General features: G+C 32.8%; 1 protein-coding gene across 4 annotated transcripts in view; it reads right to left on the bottom strand.

The window, feature by feature from the left end:
* Positions 1–23,787, bottom strand: part of TTC29 (tetratricopeptide repeat domain 29) — a 261,957-nt gene that overhangs the window by 176,377 nt on the left and 61,793 nt on the right. For all 4 annotated transcript variants that reach the window (XM_074276387.1, XM_074276385.1, XM_074276384.1 and 1 more), the window contains 2 exons: positions 14,429–14,652; positions 8,635–8,820 (listed from right to left, as the gene is read on the bottom strand). In XM_074276387.1, the coding sequence (XP_074132488.1) occupies positions 8,635–8,820; positions 14,429–14,652 (410 nt within the window). The remainder of the gene's footprint in view (positions 1–8,634; positions 8,821–14,428; positions 14,653–23,787) is intronic.

Consider the following 23,787-nt stretch of genomic DNA (forward strand, 5'->3'; position numbering starts at 1 on the left):
TGACCTTTCATTCATTAATATGGTTCATTAGTCTTTTTTAAAGATGAAAGACAGTCTGCTCTGAGTTCATTATACTTGCCTGTAACATGTCACCTCTTAATGGTCCGATACAGTATGGTAGGCAGAACACTTCAGAAAGAAATGGGTTTGAGTCATATCTCAGAAACTTACTATGTGACCCTGGACATCACACTTAACCTTTCTGGGACCAAGTTTCTTCATCTATAAAATAGAGGATTGGGCTCAGAGTTATTTTTAGGGTCCCTTACAGTACTAAATTGATGGTGCTAGACCTTTAAAGGCTGGGATGCTGCAGAATATAAATTCTAATTTGGGGAAAAGTGGCTAATGGGAAGCCTCCCAGCTTTCAAATAGACGCCACTATCATTTAAGAGGAAAGTAACAGATATACTGTGAGGTTTTGTTTTTTAAAGATTAAGAGTTAAAACAGCAGATAAAACCTCCTAAGAATGCTAGCACTGACTGGTTGCTTGTTTTTGTTGATAGTTATTACATTTATGATGACCATTTTTTACTTTAAAACAAGAAAAGAAAAGCACTTACATTCATTCAACAGTGAATTTCTCAATAGTCATTTCCATTTCTACAATATACAGCAACACGACGTTGTTGACATGTTCCTATCTATACATCTATATTCATTAAATGCTCGTCACCCTTCTTCCTCTATTAGATTTCAAGTTCCTTGAGGGTAGGGACCATTTCTCATCTTTAATATGTACTTAAAGGAACTGTGCTCCATGTACTAGGTATGCTCAATAAATACTTGCTGTCTTGATTTGTTTAGGATTAAAACAGTTTATCATCTAGGACTTCAGAAGTTAGCATGTGCAGTTTCTTGTAAAAGAAATGAACTCATGGATATCCCCTCACACACATATGCATTTACTTTTTTATAATTTACTTTTCTTCATCCAGTTATTGCTTCCTACATTTCTGCTCCTTTAAAACGGTATAATTTAAATATAAACATATACATATTTATACAAAAAATATTTGAAGAAAAATAAATGCATATATGTGTGTATATATGTATATATATATATATATATACATTCACCCATATATGTATATTTTTCTTCATCTAGTTCTTGCTACCTATACTTTTGCTCCTTTAAAATGTATATTATTTTAATATCACATTTTATTTTTCCCAATTAAATTTCAACATTTTACTCATTCATTCATTTATTTATGTTTGTGAGGCAGTTGGGGTTAAGTAACTTGCTCAGGGTCACACAGCTAGTAAGTGTCAAGCTTTTGAAGCCAGATTTGAACTCAAGTTCTTCTGACAGCAGAATGGGTACTCTATACACTGTGCCATCTAACTGCCCCATTCATATATTTTTTTAAAATTTGAGCTCCAAATTTTCTCTGTCTTTTTCCCTATCTTCTTCCAGGAAATAGTAAGCAATTTGATATAGGTTATGGATATGCAATCATGTAAAACAATTCCATATTAGTCATGTTGGAATAATAGACATAGAACAAAAAAACATGAAAAAATAAATTAAAAATTAATATGCTTTTATCTGCATTCAGATTCGGTTTTCTTTCAGAATGTGAATAACATTTTCCATTATGAGTCTTTTGAAATTGTGTTAGATCATTATAGTGACTCATATAGATATATGTGTATTATAATGTATGTATACATGTATATTTAAGCATACACAAATTCACATATGCACATGCATGTATGTATGCATTATATGTACATATGTATGTGAGTGTATCTATGCATGTTTGTGTGTGTGGAGAAAGAGACAGCCAGCAAAACTATAGGTATCCACAACTAGATAAGAAAAAGTAATTAATTCTATAAATTAAAATAAAAAGATAAAAGATAAAAGTAATTAAAAAGTAACTTAATTCTTAAGTAGGATTTGAACTTCAGGATGAGATTGTTAGAAAGTTTCAGGGACTGATCTATCCTGTATTAGTGGCTAATGAAAGAACTCTTTCTCTTTTTCAGGAATCTGTACTGGCTAAATAGGATGGCAGAAGAACTAGAAGAGAAGTTGATAGATTGGGAAAGTCAAGTCAAGTCAAGGAAGTCAGAGCAATTTTGAACTGCAATGATATTGTAAGCTTACCCTACCCAGAACTTGTTTTTCAAAAATATTCCATTTTAATCCATGTTTTATAGATATTTTCATTTTTTTCTATTAAAAGCAGGGTTTTGGTTATGATTTTAAGACTACCTACACAACACCATCTCTTGATTTTGTAAACAAGTGAAGATTTAATTCAGCCATAATTCTCACCATAAAAATTCTTAATTGGCTAAATAACTTTTCCACATACTTCCTTATTGGAATTATTACCAGTCATCTCAGGTATTTGATCTCTAGTCAGAGTTAGTGGAGAGTCAATGATCAGAATGGTCTCACAAAGATATTTTTGTTTCTTTTTACACTAAAGAATAAAGATAAGCTAAATTATAGCTTGATGAATCATTTATTCTAATTCTCATAAATGACACATTATGTCATTATGTCAGGAATCAATTTACAGTCAGTCCATAACTTATTAGACAAGTCTTAAGAGTCTCCTGAGACATAGGGAAGTTAAAAACGACATGTCTATGGTCACTACGCTAGTAAATAGATGAAGTGAGATTTGAACCCAGGTATTGCTGATTGGGGTCCAGAACTCTATCCAGTGTGCCAGATTTCCTAGACTAGCACTTTGTCAGAAAAGAAAACAAAACACTTTATTATGTTAAATTACCCAATTTACCCAAAAGAGGTATTTTTTAAATTTTGATTTAACCTAACACCTAACATTGAACCGGCATATAGTAAGTGCCAATAATAAAATGAATTTCTTGAATTTGGTTCGTGACATCTTTTTTAAAAAATAGTCTTTTTCTCTAATTACATGTCAAGATAATTTTCAGCATTCATTTTTCTTTTCTTTTCTTTTTTTTTTTTTTGTATTGAGGCAATTGGAGTTACACAGCTAGAAAGTATTAAGAGTCTGAGGCTGGATTTCAATTCAGGTACTCTTGTCTCCACAGCTGGTACTCTACCCTCTGCGCCATCTAGCTACCCTGACAATTTTTAGCATTCATTTTTATAAGATTTAGAGTTCTAAATTTTTCTCTTTCCTTTTTACCTTCTTAGGCTTCTGTGGGATCTTGATATAAGAGGTCACAGTTTTTGTTTAATTTTGGTCTCCTTATGAACATTTAAAATCCTTCTATTTCATTGAATGATCATCCTCTTCCCCCTTATGTAGTATGCTTAATATCTCCAAATAGGTGATTCTTAGTTGTAGTTCTAGCTCCTTTGCCTTCCAGAATATCATATTGAATATAATGCTTTAATATTGCACTTAATAATTACTGTGATTTCCTAATTGTTGCTCCCCAATGTTTGAATTGTTTTATTTTGGCAGTATTGCCAGAATACTTGCAGTGATTTTTTCCTTGACCTGATAATTCTATAAATTGGTTATAAAGTTCTTTTGAGTTTTTATTTTGGAGATGATCTTTCTTTAGGTGATTGGTAGATTATTTCAATGCCTATTTTGCCCTCTGGTTCCAGGATATCAGGGCATTTTTTGACAATTTCTTGGAAGATGTTGTCCAGGTTCTCCTTGTGATTATTGATTTCAGTTAGTTCAATAGTTCTGACACTGTCTCTCCTGGATCTATTTTCCAGGTCAGTTGTTTTCCCTATGATTTATTTTACATTTTCTATTTTTTCATTCTTTTGAATTTGAGAATCAATGTCTCATAGAGTCATTAATATCCATATGCCCAATTCTGACTTTTAAGGAGTGGTTTTTCTCTGTTAGCTGTTGTATGTTCCTTTCCATTTGGCCAATTATATTTTTTAAGGAGTTGTTTTCTTTTCTTTTTTTCCCCCAAACTGTTGACTCTTTGTTTTATAATACTCTCTCACCACTTTCATTTCCCCCCCCCCCAATTTTTCTTCTACCTCTCTTCTATAATTTTTAAGGTCCTTTTTGAACTCTTTCGTGAATTCTTTCTTGCCATGAGACCACTTCCCATTTTTCTTTGCAGTTTTGCCTATAGCTATTTTGATATCATTGCCCTCTTGTGAATTTGTGTCTTGATCTTCCCTGTCACCATAATTTTTTTTTTTTTATGGTCAAATGCTTTTTTTTTTTTTTTTTTTTTTTTTTTTTTTTTTTTTTTTTTTTTTGCTGGGTGGTTTTTCCCTTGCATTATCCTTTTTGGCTATTTTCCTTTCTTTTCAGTTTGAGCTCTGCTACCAGGGTGGAAAAGGCATTGTATCGGGCTTCTTGTGTTAGGAGCTGCGGACCCTGGCTGTTTACCTGGTACTGCACTGATGTTGCCATGAGACCCATGGGGGACCCTCATGTCTGGTGCGATGTTGAGGATGAGGGATGGACTTGAGCTGCTGGAATCCACAGGGGTCTGGCAGCTGCTGTTATTGAGCTGGGGTCCTAGTTCTCGTATCTCAGGTGGGAAGTGTTTCTGCATTTTCCCAGGGTTATACTGAAGCACATAGAAGTCTGGCTGCTGGAGGTGCACTGTTTGCTTAGGGCTGAAACATAGTGAAACTTGTGATTATTCTTGGAGCTGGAGTCTGCCCTTTCCCTGGCTATGCTGAGGCACCTGGAGGGTCCTGGACTTGGCATTTAACTGCCCCAATACACAGGGCTCAGGATCTCCTGCTACTGGGATGCTTCCTATCCTGCTTTGCACTGAGACAAACAGACCTTTCTGCCCAATCTTCTAAGTTTCTTGGGCTAAAAGATTATTTTAGCCCATTTTTTTCTCATTCTGCTGTTCCAGGATTTGTTTCAGGGTGATCTTTTATGGTTGGTTGGAGGTAAATATGAAAGAATTACAGTGATTTACTGCTTACTCCACCATCTTGGCTTCTAGAAGTCCCGGTTCTCATAACACCTTATAAATAAATCATGATCTATTTCTTCTTAGTGCTAACTTCTTAGTGCTAATATTTTAAATTATTTTCAGGCATGGGATTAAGAACTGAGTTTAAACCTAGTCTCAGACATTTACTAGCTATGTGTTGATGGGCAAGTCACTTCTGCCTGCCTCAGTTTCCTCAACTATAAAATGGGAATAATAATAGCACTCATCTCTGATGATGGCTGTGAGGATCAAATAAAATAATATTTGCAAGGTGCTTAGAACTGTTCTTGATATATAGTAGGCATTTAATAAAAACCTTCCTTCCTTCTTTTTTTTCCCCCCTTCCTCCTTTCCTTCCTCTTTTCCTTTCTTTTTCATTCATTCATTTAGTTCCTTCCTCCCTCCCTCCCTCTTTTCCTTCCTCCCTTCCTTCCTTTGTTCCTTTTTTCTTTCCCTCCTTCCTTTTTTCTTTTCCTCTATTCCTTTTTTTTTTTGCTTCTTTCCTCCCACTTAACCAGTCTCCTAAAAGATTTTTTAAAGGCAGAGGATTGAGATTCCACATAGCCAGATATCTGTATCTAAACTACCTCTGAGTTGCTGAACCTCTGGATTACTTCCTGTTTACTCTGAATAAACTTTATATTTACCTATCTGTGTTCACACTGTTTCCCCTAATAGAATGCAAGATCCTTGAGAAAAGGGACTGCATTGTTTATTTCTTATACAAGAGTGCTTAGCTGAGGTCTGATGCTAAAAAAGACACTAAAAATTCTTGATGAATATATGAATGACTGAAAAGCAATCTGGGGGCATGAAACAACTATCTGTTTTTTCCAAGGTCTAGTTTAAAGCTCTGCCTCTATGGGTATAACATTCTACTTGGGGAGAAACCAATTATTTTTAAAATTCTCCTAATATGGATGTCAGGTTTTTTTTTTTCCAGAGAAACTGGATTGCCTTGTAAGGAAAGGCATTTTCCAAATCAAACTGAGAACTCATAGTGAGGGGTAAAAGCTTAGGAAACAGGCAAAGAAGAAAGCAAGTTGAGGGAGATTTTTAGTTCAGAACCCTAATTAACCTGATAAATTTTCATTCTGCTTTCTTTCATTCTGCTGCCAGGCTTATTTTCCTTAAGCATACATCTAAATCATGTAACTCCTCTGTTCAAGAACCTTGCATGGCTCCCACAGACTGTGCCTAAATTAAATCCACATGCCACAGTTTGGCATTTAAAGTTTTCCTTAATCTAATAGTCATGCTACCTTTTTAACCTGGAAAAAGCATCCTTAGCATCAACCATGTTTGTGTCTGGGTCTTTTTACCCACTAAAAGTCAATCTCTAGATTCATATCCCTTATATATCATTCCTGCCTTTTGTATATATAACTAAAAATAATAATCAGCTTTATCAAAGGCCGTCTAATTCAACATCTTCATTTTGGAAATGAGGAAACAACTTCAATGAACTGAAATGACTTATACAACTTTCATACTTCAAAGAAGTTTTCTTTTTAGAAAAGACCTATAATGCTCATGAGAGCTGATGGTTAAATTTTCAGTGTGGGCATTTAGACCCTGGAAACTGGAAATACTACAAATCATATTATGAATTATTGATTTGTTGATTTTTTAGACTTAAAGTTAGAGAGAAAATGTAAATAATGCAGATTAAGTGTAAACGTTTATCACAAGTACAGTGTTTTTTTAGAGAGCACATTGTTAAACATTTGTCAGTATTGTATATATTAGAATACATCCCTAGATAGATAAATAGACAGACAAATAGATAGATAATAACAATATGGAAGATTAAAAACACTCTGATCTGTCCAAATTACATTTAAGTAAAATATCCATACAGAACACTTAGGAAGTATCAAAGTAACTTAGATATGATATTCTAATATATCTAATTCTATTACATGTCTATATGTCTATCCTAATTATATTTTGAAAAAAAAATGAAAATGCCAAGAACATTGTAAGCTACCAATTTCTCCCTTATTTGTCTGGGCATTTGTGATGAATGAAATCACAGTGTATCCATTAAGGAGAGATTCATCTAATAATTGCAGCATAATACAATTTAGAGCAGAGAAAAAAAGTTAGAGTTCACTTAGTTAAATCTTTTTTTAATTTTAGGAAAAAAACCCTGAGGTTGAAGGGTTCAATTACTCGCCTAAGATCACACAAAGAAATGTGTGTATTAGGATTCCAAACTGTGCCTTAGGAGTCCAAATTCAGTATTTTTTGTTTACTGAAGGTTTTAGATAATAATTTTCAATAATTTCTGAAGCATAGCTCTTGTACTTTGAGTATTCATATTTAAAAATATAAAAAAATAAAAATATTTGACATACATAATACTACATAATAATTAAAACAATACAATAATAAATGAATGAACAAAATACAGTAAGATGAATGTCATGGAATACTAATATACCATAATAAACAAGGAAGAGGATGGTTTCAGAGAAAATGAGAAAACTTTTATGAACTGATACAGAGAAGAATAAGCAAAACCAGGAGAAGAATTTATACAATAATAACATTAATAATAATATTTTAACAGCAAACAACTGAATGCCAGTTAACACAGTTACCAAACACAGTGCCAAAGCATTGAGAATGAAGAATGCCATTCCTCATCTCTTGAGGAATAGGAGATAGACTAAATATGCAGAAAGAGATACATATTTCTGGAAGATGATCAAAATGGGATTTTGTTTTGCTTTTCTATGTATACTTATTTTAGGGATTTGGTTTTGTTTTTCAGTTAAGTGGGGGAGAGCTGGAAGGGGAAAGAAGATGAATGTTTAAAAAAATCTAATTAAAAAAACTACTGATAGGTTCAATCTAATGGATTAAGAGCTTTAAGAAAAATTACATTGCTTAGCTGAAACCAACATTTTTGTACTGGAGAAATCAAATGAACAAAGATCAGTGAAGGCAGCCATGAAGAGTAAAAGAACTGGCTCAAAAGATAACATATAGGGGAAGGTTGGTGGTATGGTGGATAAAGTACCAACTCTAGAGTCAGGAGGACCTGAGTTCAAATCTGGATTCAAACACTACTAGTTGTGTGATCATAAGCAAGTCACTTAACTTCAATTGAATAGAGCAGGCAACCTACAGCACAAGGAGAGTATGTATGGAAACACATAGTCATATCCAAGCTATCTTTGTAATTATGACTGGGCATGGGAAGGGAAGTTTTAAGGGTTAAATTCAGTTACATGATGTTTCTAGAAGATTTGTAATATTTTGTTTTTATAAAGTCATTCATATCACTTTGGAGAAGAGTTCAAAGTAGAATTCTGCTATTTGAGGGCAAATTGAGTTGTGGGGGGAAATGCAGGAGATTATTTTAATTGGATGTAGTCATGCTGGACAAACCCATGGAAGATGGGAAAGTGAAACAGCTGGTACAAACTTGCAATGGAAAATGAATCCTGGGAAATGGGTCAGGCCCTTCAAAACCCAGAGGTAGAGAGAAAGCATCCTTCCTTAATGATAATCCCCTATTGCCCCACTCATGCCATTACTCTGCTTTATCATGTAATTTTCACTTAAGCAGTCCACAGCCTTTTCTCCATTCATAGTGATATTATTACCTTTGTCTCCTCTGCTAGCTCCCTCCGTGCTACTACAAGATTCTCTGAAGCATAGGGGATAGGGTGATGATCTTGATTCCAGGGATCACTTTGGAAACAGATTCTCCAAATCTTACTTACCATTTTCCTCATGGAGAAGACCCATGTTTGCGTAGGCTTCCGCTAGCTTTCTTCCACCATCAACTTTGATCATCTGACCAATCTTAAAACATCGTCCATAAAAGTAATCCCTCAACCATTTGTCATCTGGGTTGTCAAAGTAACGGGCCAAAGCAAATATATTATTGTACATGTCTTCATAGCGACCTTAAAATGGACAAACAGACAAATCAACCCCATTATTAATATATAATAACAACAGAATAATTTCTAAAAATATGTTTAACAGCTAATTTTATATCCCTCTAAATGACAAACCTAAGTAGTGGCTTTTAATTCCTATTTCTAAAATGGATTAAGGAATTTTTCAATCAGGAATGAATAAAGGTGAGGGTCATGACATATTAGGTAGAAGGCTGTTTAAAATAAAGAAGTCCCAGGTTCAAGTTCTGCTTCTCATATGTACTAGCACTGGGACTCTGCCTGGAGTAGCTGTAGGGTGCCTTGGCGTACAAAGCACTAGGCTTGGGACCAGGAAGACTCAGCTTCCTGAGTTCAAATCCAGCCTCAGACACTTACTAGCTATGTGACCTCAGTTTCCTCATCTGTAAAATAAGGTGGAGAAGGAAACAGTAAACCACTTCAATAATTTTACCAAGAAAACCCCTAAATGGGGATACAAAGACATCTGAAATAACAACAAAACAGAACAATTAGCCTTCTAAAAGTAAAAGTTATATATGGGTTGCTAATTTGTATGTATAATGGGAGATAATTATACATATGAAATTATAAGCCCCCAAATGTATATAGACATCTCTATAGCACTTATATTGTGTCTCAACTATCTTTAGGCTAACACTCAAAACTTCAATAAGATTTTTGGGATACTTTATATAACATTGAAAATGCCTTATATTTTTATTTATTTATAAATGTATGTATATTTATTTAAATTTTTAACCATATATATTATTTTATATATTTTATTTACAACAATTCTATGAGGTAGGTGCTATTATCTTTTTTTTAATTTTACTTATAATTTTTTGACAGTATATATGCATGAGTAATTTTTTTATAACATTATCCCTTGTATTCATTTTTCCAAATTATCCCCTCCCTCCCTCTACTCCCTCCCCTAGATGATAGGCAATCCCATACATTTTACATGTGTTACAATATAACCTAGATACAATATATGTGTGTAAATCCCATTTTCTTGTTGCACGTTAAGTATTAGATTCCGAAGGTATAAGTAACCTGGGTAGATAGACAGTAGTGCTAACAATTTACATTCACTTCCCAGTGTTCCTTCTCTGGGTGTAGTTGTTTCTGTCCATCATTGATCAACTGGAAGTGAGTTGGCTCTTCTTTATGTTGAAGATTTCCACTTCCATCAGAATACATCCTCATACAGTATTGTTGTTGAAGTGTATAGTGATCTTCTGGTTCTGCTCATTTCACTCAGCATCAGTTGATGTAAGTCTCTCTAAGCCTCTCTGTATTCCTCCTGCTGGTCATTTCTTACAGAGCAATAATATTCCATAACATTCATATACCACAATTTACCCAACCATTCTCCATTTGATGGACATCCATTAATTTTCCAGTTTCTAGCTACAACAAAAAGAGCTGCCACAAACATTTTGGCACATACAGGTCCCTTTCCCCTCCTCAGTATTTCTTTGGGATATAAGCCCAGTAGTAGCGCTGCTGGGTCAAAGGGTATGCACAGTTTGATAACTTTTTGGGCATAATTCCAGATTGCTCTCCAGAATGGTTGGATTCTTTCACAACTCCACCAACAATGCATCAGTGTCCCAGTTTCCCCACATCCCCTCCAACATTCATCATTATTTGTTCCTGTCATCTTAGCCAATCTGACAGGTGTGTAGTGGTATCTCAGAGTGGTCTTAATTTGCATTTCTCTGATCAGTAGTGATTTGGAACACTCTTTCATGTGAGTGGATACAGTTTCAATTTCATCATCTGAGAATTGTCTGTTCATATCCCTTGACCATTTATCAATTGGAGAATGGTTTGATTTCTTATAAATCAGGGTCAGTTCTCTATATATTTTGGAAATGAGACCTTTGTCAGAACCTTTACTTTTAAAAACATTTTCCCAATTTGTTACTTCCCTTCTAATCTTGTTTGCATTAGTTTTGTTTGTACAGAAACTTTTTAGTTTGATGTAATCAAAATCTTCTATTTTGTGATCAATAATGATCTCTAGTTCTCCTCTGGTCATAAATTCCTTCCTCCTCCACAGGTCTGAGAGGTAGATTATCCTCTGTTCCTCTAATCTATTTGTGATCTCATTCTTTATGCCTAAACCATGGACCCATTTTGATCTTATCTTGGTATATGGTGTTAAGTGTGGATCCATATCTAATTTTTGCCATACTAATTTCCAGTTTTCCCAACAGTTTCTTCCGAATAATGAATTTTTGTCCCTAATGTTGGGGTAGGTGCTATTATCATCCCCAGATGAAGAAAATGAGGCACAATCCTAAGATCACACAGCTAGTAGGTCACAATAAAGTTAGGTGGTTCAGTCACCTATGTGACACTGGGCAAGTCACTTATTTTATTTATATCACTTTCACCATCTGTAAAATAAGCTGCATTAGGAAATGGCAAAATACTCCAGTATCTTTGCTAAGAAAACCCCAAATGGAGTCATGAAGAGTCAGACATGATTAACAATAACATTTTTCTATTTTTATTCCATTTTATTCCATTCTTCCATAGGTTCCTCTTCAATTGGATATGTGACAACTATCATAGAGTATATATGGATCTTGCCAGGGATTTTTGTTAATAATCATCAGTTCTTGGAAGGAAGTTTCCACCACACAATTCTAACATTGAAGATTCATCATCATGGCACACGTAAGGGCACGCAAAAACTCGTATTTATTCTCACAGAGCCCATCCCAATGAGAATACTCTAATAGTTCTTAAGAAAGACTTGGATTTTCTTTGAAAGAAAGATGCAAAATGGTGACCTAACTATGGCAGCAAGGTAATTTAGGAATGAGGCAGTACTAAACTCTCAACAAGGATGGGGTAATTTGACAGCTTTAGAATATTGAAGGAGCTTGCAAATCTCATTATTAAATCGACCCATGTCTCCAGTCTTCCAAAGGAAATTCCTAAAACTAAAGTAGTTATTCTCTAACATATAAGCAAAACCTTGCTGTTTCATGAGGAAATCAGTTCTCATCCCAAATGCATACTTTAAAGTTGGAAAATCATCCCCTTCCACTCTTTCACCCCAAAGAAATTTCCCATTTCAACCATTGTAGATAAAGAGGGCTATCAATATTTTGTAATTTCAATCTATAAAGATAGATGAATACTTTTCATTTCTCTAGCCCAAGTGAGTAGTGGGAACTGGCCAGAACTATTGATCTCCAATTAATATTTTTGTCTTAAAACCTATTGAACTTTTGTTTTACTGAATATCTCGTGTCTTTCTGTGTTTCTCTTTCACTCTTTCTCCCTCTACATTAATATAATGCTCCTAGTAAGTATTTAATTAACACATGTTAACTCATTCACTGCTTGTAACATACCTGGAGGATGGTAAATTTTAAGGGTGTCAAATTCACTGAATTGATAGGAATAAAGTGTCTTGAATAGAATGGACATTAAAAATATATTTTTAAAATTCAATATTATAATTGTATAATAATAAAAGTATATTATATAATAAATGTTATATAATATAAATTATGTAATTGTTGTTCAATTGGGTCTAACTCTTCATGAATCCATTTGGGGTTTTCTTAGCAAAGATACTGAAAGATTAGAGAGATGTAGAAAGGACCACAGAGGCCTTCTAATCTACTGCCATTTCTGCCTCTGGGCCATTTTACAGATGATGAAACAGTGTTCAATGACTTGCCCAGAGTCACACAACTAGTAAGTGTCTGAGGCGAGATTTGAACTTGTGGAGATTCAGGCTCAGAGCTCTGTGCACTCTGGCGTCCCCTGGCTAGTCCAATTATATAATTAGGGAAACCTAAACAAAACTGTAACAAATCAGCAAACAGCCACAGTGCTATAGATTGTCACAGGGACATCGTCATCATCTTGTCTCTAAGAAAAAAGAGTCATGAAGAGGAATCATCCTCATCCTCTCTTATGATTTTATATGTATAAGGCCTTCCCTGTGAAGAAACTCCTACTAATATAGACTAACATGTGCTCAATGATTAATCTTAAGAGAGTGGCTGAAGGAGACCAAAAAGTTAATGACTTTGCAGGATCACACAGGCTCTCAGAAGTAGGACTTGTATCCAGGTCTTCTTGACACTGAGGCTAGCTTCTGAGTCACTATACATTGAGTCTGCCTTCTGTGTGTGTATGTGTATATCTATATGCATATTTGTGTATATATGTAAATATGCATGTGACTATGTAGATGTATGCATATATTGTGTCTATGTATATATGTGTTTATCTTTTTTTTTTTTTTTTAATACACACTGAGGCAATTGGGGTTAAGTGACTTGCCCAGGGTCACACAGCTATGCCTGAGACCAGATTTGAACTCGGGTCTTCCTGACATCAGGCCTGGTGCTCTATCCACTGCACTATCTAGCTGCCCTTGTATATATGTGTAGAAGTGTGTGTGTGTATGTATGTATGCCTGTGTATGTATATGTGTGTGCATGAATATGTGTATATATGTATGTGTGTCTCTATAGGAATATGTGTCCATGTATGTATTGCGTTTGTGTCTATGGATTATGTATACATACACATATATAGATACTATATAAAAATCAATGGAAATATCTAGGGGAAAAAAACCCATACTCCAGAATGTGAGTCACAAAGGGCCTCTACTGAAAGGGAATCACATTTCCTGGTTATATTGACTACATATAACTTGCCACTATTAGGTTTAAATATGTAGGACTCTGGTTTTACCATGAAAAATCTATGGTGCAAAAATAAATGCAGCCTACCAAAATTAAATTACACAACAGGAATAAGCCCAGTTGGGTCAAAATTAATAGCGAGGATTACAAATGAAGGAAAATGATGATTGAGCACATAACTGGGATATAATCCAAATCACTGATACGTTGAAAGGTTCTTTAGAAATCCTAAGGTACCCTCAATTTTCCCCTCTGGTTTCTAATAAGTCGGATTCTAGAATCTTACTCTTCTCTTCTTTTTCCTCACCCTCTCCTCCCCTTCTCCCCTCTCCCTATCTCCATCTCTCCCTTCTTCCTTCTCTGTCTCTGTCTGTCTCCCCCTTTCTTTCCCTCTTTCTGTCTCTCTTCCTTCCTCTCTTTCGCTCTCTCTCTCTGATTTACTTTATCTCTGGCTCTCTGTCTCTATCTCTATCATTGTCTCTCTTCCTTTTCCTCTCCATCTTCACTCTCTGTGTCTCTGTCTCCCTATTTTTTTCTCTGTGCCTCTGTCTCACTCTAACTCTGTCTATATGTCTGTCCATCTCCCTTTTTTCCTCTATGTCTTTGTTCTCTGTGTCTCTGTCTCACTTTATCTCTCTCTGTCTTTATCTCTATATCTGTCTGTCTCTCTATTTCTATCTCTCTCTGTCTCGCTCTATCTCTGTCTGTCTGTCTCTCACTGTCTCCCTCTTTCACCACCTCCCTTCTCTCTTCTCTCCCTCTCTCTTCCCCGCCCCCCCCCCATAAATCTAGCTGAGGGTGAGATGTTCTGGCTTCCTTTACCGTTTCTGATCTCTCTATTCAGGCCCATCCCCGGGGCACTGGCTCAAAGCCCCCCCTACAGAGGCTCTAGCTCCCCAGGATGCTCCTTTCCTTACCTGAGAGCTCAGCATCTTCAGCCCTGGTCAGGAAGAAGTACAGTTGGTCCAGTTTCTCAGGCAGGTCCTCCAGGGGCGTCTGCATCCAGAAGATGGACCTGATCCCTCCAGCCTCCCTCAAGGCGTGCCACATCTTGAGCAGGGCGAAGAACTCACAAAAGGACTTATGATAACCGTGTTGTAGCATGTCTATACAGATATTCTTTTGGTATGAATTTCGGTATCTGGGGAACGAGAATTGGGACATTCAGAGGCTCGTTTTAATTCTGCAGAACTGCACAACATTGCTTGCCTCAAGTAATTAAAGGCTGACTCATGGGGTGAAGGCAGGAAGAGAACAGAAATAATCAGAAGACATGGAGATCTTGGGCTCTCACATGTGTAGTTTAAGGGCGACCATTTCGGGTCAGAGTCAGGAGCTCAGGAAACTCACTAGTTTTGAGTTAGAAGATCTACTTGATTGATGCAAATCTCCCAGTTACCATATATTGGGAAATAGAATGTTTCACATTATTCCTAAAATATTGGTGATTTCTAATGCTCTTCAATTACACAGTGCAATGGTTAGAGTCAGGAAAAACAGGATTCTGACACCCACTTCTTGGGTGACCCCAGATGTGTCATTTATGATACAAGTGTTCTAAAATGTCAAGCATCTTCCAATTTGTACGGACAGAGGAGGGTTCTGGACAAGACTCATAATTTGGCTTCTAAAAGAATTTCCTCTGGAAGTCAAATCACAGATCGACCCCTCTTCTCCCTTTCAAAAATATTTTTGAAGACCATAATATCTCATAATCATGGCTTTAAAAATGGAAAGGGACTTAGAATTTTTCCTTCTTTATGATAATTAATATCCCCAATATATGAAAATATTGTCCAAAGGGCAAATACATTTTAATGATTCCTCTTATCTTAGTGAGCAGAGGAAAAATTATACATTGAGGCAAAGTCAAACAATGCATGTCAGATATGTTAAAAAAAACAAAAACAAAAAACAACTCCACTACCTGAGAGGAGGTTCAGTTTTTAAATGCAAGAAATATGAGAGTTATAAGAAACACCATTGCTGTATATTATTTTGCCAGGGTCCTTTTCCTGCTTTCACTTGGGATTAAAGTAATGATGTGACATTTCATAATTGACATATAATTTCAAAAACAAATTATGCATTCAAAAGATATTATGATGAATTAATATAAAACTATTCCACTAAAATATTATATTCACAATGCATAAAAGGATTAATTTATTATATAATTTTCAAAAGATAATAATACATAGTTGGATTTCAATTTCCCCCAAGTCATTATTTATGGGAAGCAACTGAATATTTAGATTAACTGAAATAATACTAGTCTTCATTGTTGCTCTTTCATATCTTCCATTGGTACTATTCTCCAAAATACTTTTATATTAATTACATTTATTTTTTTCAGTCCCTATGCTTCATCACTTATGGCATTACCAATGTTTATAATTAATTTTCAACTAAATAGGTATTCACAGCTAGTAATAAGCAATGTGAAGCTCCAAAAGCCAAAATTAAACTTAATTAATCCATGGGAACTTCATGCACAATAAATGAGAGGAAAATCAGGACAGAGACCATTTAAACAAATTTAATCAATGAAGCTAATATACTGATATATTATGTATACAGTAATATATTTCTATGTTATAGCTATTAATGTTATATGATACTTTAGAATATATACAATAATGTATTACTAATGATACACAGTAAAATTATTGCATGTTATTTGTTTTCTATATGGTATAGTCTGTACATTGTTTATATTATTATATTTATATACAATAATAAATGATAGTAATATACTACTACATCATATAATTGCTATATTATGATATAGTAATATATTACTATATATTATTATAATATATTGCTATATGTCACTAGGATATATTATATGATTTATATTAGCAATATGCCACTGTAATTATTATAATAATATATTACATTTTAATAGTATTATATTAGTATGATTAACATATTACATCAATAACATATCACTATAGAATGCAGTGCATTATACTTTGATTTCAACAATATTTTCATTATACTTTATAATTTTTTATTTTTGTTAAATGTGTCAAAATCAATATAGTTACCTTTATTTCAATTTGAGATCAAACTTATTTCCTGGATATTAAAATCAAAGTAGCAATGGGAAAAAAAACCTAGAAGACTATAAATATCTACTCTAAAACCATGTCATTTAGAATGTGAAACAGATGTTATTCCTATTTCCTACTTGTCACAAGAGGGTTCCACTGTAATTATGAAAGTAGCAATAAATTTAGACTTTGAGTAAAATACAGATAACTTTGTAAGCATAATCACATAAATGCTATAAAGCTTAATACTGGTAGTTACAACAAATAAGATCTTAAAAAGCATATCTTGCTGGCAGAAATGCAAACTGATAGAAACTTTTAGGAAGGGTATTTTAAGAGTCAAAAGCAATAATTTTCTTTTAGCCATTAATTTCATTATTAGGGGTATATCCTAATCTGTTAATGTAATAGCATTATTTACAAATATAAATGTATGGGAGGAACGGATGTATGGAAACAATCTAAATATTCAACAGTTAGAGAATGACTGATAAATTAAAATAAAATAAGAGGAATATAAAGAAAGCACTTATTTAAAATAAAGTTTTAGGGAAAACAAAATAGGACCAGATCTATATCCATCTCACTATACAAAAAAAAGTTATACCAAAATCCCATCTTCTATAAGAAGTTTTTCCCCCCTCTTAGTTCTAATATCATCTCTATGTTAATCATTTCTTATTCATTCTGTATGTAGCTTGTTTGTACATATCTATTTGCTTGTTGCCTTCTCTTCCCAGAATAGAATGTAGGTTTCTTGAGGACAGGAACTGATTTTTTTTTTTTGGTATTTCTTGCATTTAACATGTCTTACCTTATACACAGTAGGCACTTAATAGATGCTTATTAACAGACTCACTAGACCGAGATACATAAAAAACAATGGGCAAATAGAATACAAAAGGGTCTCCAGGAAACTAATGAGTTATTATAAATATATTGAATTTAGAAATTAATTTTTAAGTATAAGTGGGTTCAACGTAAATCCTATGAGATATTATGTATAAAAACACTTTGCACAATGTCTAGCACTTAGTAGATATATTTATTCCCTTCCCTATTATATCTTTAATCATTTTTGTTAACTAAAGCATAATACATTATTTGAAAAAAAGAACAAAATAAAAATAATATAAATAGAACAGACTGTCTAAAAAATTTAAATTCTATTGAATCTACCACAAATTAATCATTTACTTTGTGCAAGTCATTTTATTTTTCTAAGCCTCAACCTGCTCTTCTGTAAATCAAGATTTTTAAGATCCTTTCTGGCTAAGGGTTTATGAACTATTAATAATGATGGTTATTTAATATTTGAAAAATATTTCTCAACAGAATTATATTCCAAGCAAATACTGCATTCTGGAACTATCCATACAATATGCACATATGCATGCACACATACACATGCAATATGTGCATGTATATATGTGCATTATTGTCTCTTGTGAGTCACTCACACTCCCATTAAAAAGCCACCCATGCTGATGTTTGCAAGAAAGAACAATTGGCAATTCACTAAGCAGGATCTTCGTATAGATTTTTAGTTGAAGCAAACCAAGTAACTATTTATTTTCAAAGAGATATTCTACCTTTGTTAAAGATATCAAGACTCTTGGTCAATATAAAAAAAAAAAGGGCTTTAATTTCTATAGGCACAATTGAGATTTACAGATATTACATTTCAGAATAGTGATGAAGGTCCTTTCAATTTTTTTTTTCTATTGGAACATGTGATGTTGTTCATAGGTTCTTAAGCTAATAAGTAATTATCCTTAGAACAAACATAAAGAAAACCTTCATTCATTGATTTGTTCATCATTCCTCCTTGCTTATATATCAGTTTCCTTTGTTTACTGAGTAAATAAATTTTAGTCTTTTATCCTTTTGTAAAGGATAAAAACAGAATCATATTTCAATATAAGATAATGTAGGTATCAGAAGAAGCCTTCCTTCACTTATATCCCTGATCTTAGTGAAATGAAATGAAAATAAGAATTTTGTTGACTAATTATTATAGAAATTGTGAAAGAGATGAATTCATTACATTTTCAGATGCAGATAACCTGCATTCAAATACTTACTTTCCCACTTACTCTATCTGTAAGTCATTTCCCTTCTATGTACCTTAATTTTTTCATCTATAAAATGAGGATATTGGACAAGGTGATTTTTTATGTACTTCTTGCCCTAAATCCTATGCCATTTGTAGTATATAAAAGACTGTCTTAAATTAAACATAATTTGTACTGCTAGGACAATGCTTTCTTTAGTTTTTGTGTGTGTGTGTGTGTGTGTGTTATTATATATCTCTTCTTTTGAAGATAAACAAACAAAAAAATTTTTAAAAAAGTGAATCTATCCAGTGGAAATAAAATGTGACAGAAGTTATAACTTCATGAAGAGAGTTAGGATGCTGAAAATGTAGCCACAAAATGAAACATAGGGCCTACTCATCTATGCTACTGTAGATGCCTCAGGCTATATTACGATAAGGAGCCAGCAACTTTAAAAAGAATTTAGGCGATTTAAGATTGCATAGACTTAAGTGGCCAGGTACTAAATCACTAAATTTATTTTGAGGTACTATTCGGAAACTATATAAACATTTTGAATTTACATCACAGTGACAGTCACCAAACATACCAGAGCCTGAGGCTAACATGTAAAGCAAAAGTAGACCATTTGGTAGAATTTGAATTGGCCGGCACTCAGATGTTTGAGACTCCTGGAAAATTTGGCAATTCACTGTTAGATGATCATGCAAACTATTAAGCATTGGGCATTTGTTCTTGCCACAACACAAATATTTAAAATAAACATCTTCCCTGTTTTGCACCAAACTATGAAGATACTTTCAAAAAACAGACAATAGGAATTAAATTTAAATGATTTCCTAAGCATTAAAATTATGATGTTATGATCATATGACTTTTCTTCTTGAGATTCTTTAATTTTATAATCATTGACTTATATCTGTATTGTACTCTACTTTTTTTTTATTCAAGGCTACTAATTATGGACAAGAAAGGAGTTGGGGATTAGTGTCATTCTATCATCCTCCTTCCCCCTTCTGGGTGGGAGAAAAGTTGGAAATCAGGAGCATGTGTAGAAAATAAGTTAAATGATGTGATTCTAAGCTAAGAGCTCAACATTGGGAGTTTATAGCCTAAAACAATGTAGAAAAATGCAAACAAAAGAACATACAGAAAAACCCTTACAAATATCGAAAAAAATAATTAAAAAGATCAAATCTATATTGTAGACTATATATTATGGCAGAAATGGTTTTTGTTTGTGTGAAGAGTTAGAAAAATCATTGCCCAACCTTCTATTTCAGGATCAAGTTAGGAGGAAACAATTGTGTACAGAATAGCATCATGGACAAGATGGGATTTAAAACAAAATCCATTGATATATTTGATTCTCTGTCTCCTAAACCATGTTTTGTGAGATTCTAGATAAACCATAAGATTAAATGTAAAGAAAAAGTATTAGTAGAGGGAATTAACTCATCTAGGAAATCACTATATTAAGAAAATGCAGGTTCAACCTAGCACCCAAGCAACCTCTTTAACACAATGTTTTCCTTGGGCATGGGGGAACACAAAAAAATGAAGAAAACAAAGTACAAAAAAAATCCCACAACAATAACCTCTGCTGTGAGTTGTTAATTTATCTATTGACAATGGAAAGAAGCAATGTGTACTCTGAAAAAATCTAACAAGGACCATTGTTTTTACAATTTGACTAGAGTTTTACTGACTCTCCATATTGAGATTATTTTTATCATTGCAATTTTTATGTATATTACTTTTGTGGCTCTACTTGATTCAGCTTGTAATAAATCATATTAGTCTTCTCTTATTTCTATAAAATTTTCTTTTTCCTTTTTTTCACAGTATAAAAAAGGGGAGAATTTCTAGGACTATCTTTCATCATTCGAGGAATCTCTGAATTTCCAATAAAGTCTTTCTAACTTTGCTAAAATTTTTTTTTAAAGTCTTAATTAAGGTTGAATTTTGTTCCCAATGAAAAGTAATATAAACATAAAAACAGTAGTAAAAAGATCATCTGAGAAATTGTAAGCCAAAAACTGAATTTCTCAGTTGGAGATCCATTTAGAATAGACCCAAAGGACACATAGTCAGTTATTCAAATGCTGTTTGCTCATGATATAATTCTTTACAGGGGGAGCTGGTTTGATAAGAACTTCATTCTTGATTACACTATTTCAAAGGCAATGTGATTAAATACTCTACCTTAACATGGGAAGCATAAAATTATACTTTAACTGACAAAGTTGCCCTGAAAAGATAGTGAATACCTAATTGTGAGTCATGATAATAGTTTTATTCCATTATGTTAATATTTATAACTCACAAGTGGCTTATCTATGCATGAGTTATAACTGTCTTACATTCATATTGTAGGAATAAATGTTATTAGAGTCACCTAAGGGATAATTACTTTGACTCTTAAATTAATACTTAAATAGCTTCAGTTAATATAATTTCTGGGGAAAAGTCACTCACTATTCCTATCCTCACACATCCGGTATAATATGAGTTGCTGTGTCATTTGTATAAAGAAAAGAGAATCACAGGAAATCCGAGACAAGCATGTAAATATGAGATTACAAATTTGTATGTGCATGTATATGTATATGTATATGTGAGTATTTTAAGCAAAAACTGAAACAAATGCTTACTTTCTCTAATGATATAAATGATACAGATGTGTCATTACAGGAGGAAGAAACTAGAGAATGAATATTTTGATAAATTTTAAAAACATTTACTTCAAATATAAATAACCTTAAATGAATTATTCTAAAAATTCTCATTTTTTAAAAAACATCACATTTTTGTTTTTAGCAAAGTATTAGAATTTCTGTAGTGATTATGAAATGATTGATTGAATTATTTCTATTTTACATTATATGAGTCCCTATGAATACTCAATTTGCTCCAAAATGTAATTTTAAAAAAGTTTCCAAAAAAAAAAAAAGTATAGCTTTTAATGGAATTGTAAAGCTTAATCAAGGAGTTGAAATGGTCTCTGGGGGCATCTACTGGAAATTTAGCAAAACTGCAGTCATATCATGCAAATAGCACAAATGTTATTTTTAATTGATACACAAATAATATGACAAAGCAACCTATTTAAAATTGAGTAAATTATTCTACTAGATTAATTTGCCAGAAAACAAATGTTTGCCAATATATTTGGAAAGAACCCCAACTCTTCTGCAGTCAAAAATTTTTTATTTTAGGGCACATCGCTTAAATTATTTATTTTCTTTCTGTTTTGTTGTTAAGTATGTTAAAGCTTTTATAAATATGCATGTACTATTCAGACTATGTCAGATAAGTATGTTGCATAGTACATATAAATGAAGCTTTTAAGATATGATAGTTTCTATAAAAGCATTTCATTTTACATTTCAATATATCCAATTATAATAATTTAGCTTGTACCCATTGGTTATTTTTTTAGTCATTATGAATTAAATATTCTAACTCATATGAACAAAATTACTTGTATTTCAAAGATGATATACCCAGGAATTGATTAGCATTTTACATAATATAGCTATATATATCTAAAATTAGTCATTCAGACAAACAACATCTTCAATTTTCCATAAACATTTTATGGGGATTTCATTGAAGAATAATGAAGATGTACAGTTCTTGCATCATAGTAGCAGATAATCTAAGTCCTTACATATGTAGCAATAAACTCCAATTATAGCTTTTTAAATAAAATAGTCAATAAAATGAAATGATTTTAAGGTTGAATGAATAATACATATTTTTAAATTCCTTAAATTTTTGTCCTTTCTGAAATCTATGTATATCTTATGAGAATCTCCAACACTAATATAGTGCCCATTAAAACAGGAAGACAATGTTAAAGACAAAAATGACATGAATGCCATATTTCATGGTAATTTAATAAAAAATTCATAATAATAATATTAAAACATTTTGTACTTTAACATCTCTTCTAAATATCAGTGATTTTACTTGAATATCTTCTAATTGATGGTTTATTTTTATTTGTTGTATTTTGGCAAAAATCCTTAAAAATGAAATATAAGTGAACGGAACATTCTGAAAATGGTAATGCTTTAATAATGAACAAAATTTCTTTTTTTACACTCTGGCAAAAAGTCTACTCTGAAATTATTTTATCATAATGCTGCTTGTTTCTATACTGGGTATGGTTTATTACTCAAGTTAATTATATCTTGAATCCAGGGCATTAAAAAAGATGAACTTTTTTCGAGTTTTGTTGAAATAGTAATTTTGGATACATATAACTAAAACATTCCAATAAAGAATATTTATTTTCACTCTTTTGTTCATTTATTGATATATTGATTTATTTTATATTTCATTACTTATAAAGATCTGATATGCATGGGGAAATAATTTATTTGTGAAGAATCAAGAGATTTATTTATAGATAATGAAAGTAAGAAAATATCACAAAAACTGTTTATTAAAATTTGAATAAGCATATATATATATAGCATCTATTAAAAGGCAATTTGAAAAACCAATTTCACAAAAAAGATCTACCTGCTATTTCTTCTATGATTCTAACAATAGTAATGAAAAGGAAAAGAAGACGTATTTCTCTGTATTTATTCTATTTTGTGGATTGGATTGTCAGTTGTTCCTAAAACATTAATGACATTAATATTTTTTCCCAAGAGGCATGTTCTACTTTAGCAAAGAATTATACTATTTTGTAGTACTTAGTAGATGTTATATAATTGTAACTTAGTATTAGGGCTTATGGGATATTGTTAGAGTCAGAACATTATTTCTTAAGATTCATCATTTCACAGTGCATCTTAAAATCTGATTTCAGCCTAGCATAAATCCTGAGTCACGGGCTGTTTTCAATACCAACAAGTGTTGATGAGCTAGGTTCAATGGATTTTGCAGTCAGACAGTAAAAATCATCCTGAATTTTAAAATGGCCCTCTTCCCATATGGCAAACAATATAGTAGATAATGCTATTTGCATTATTTATTCTAGTAATTCCCATTCAATATCATTGAAAAAGCATTAAGTATCATCAATTAAAAATCAATAACCTGTAATAGCAAAAATGGCCTTTTTCATCAATTAAAAATGTAAGTGAATATTTATTAATATAATATTCACAATGACCCTTTCCAGTTAAATGGCCTTGTCAAGCT

The sequence above is a fragment of the Sminthopsis crassicaudata genome, chromosome 6, assembly GCF_048593235.1.
Source record: "Sminthopsis crassicaudata isolate SCR6 chromosome 6, ASM4859323v1, whole genome shotgun sequence".
NCBI classification, from domain to species: Eukaryota; Metazoa; Chordata; class Mammalia; order Dasyuromorphia; family Dasyuridae; genus Sminthopsis; species Sminthopsis crassicaudata.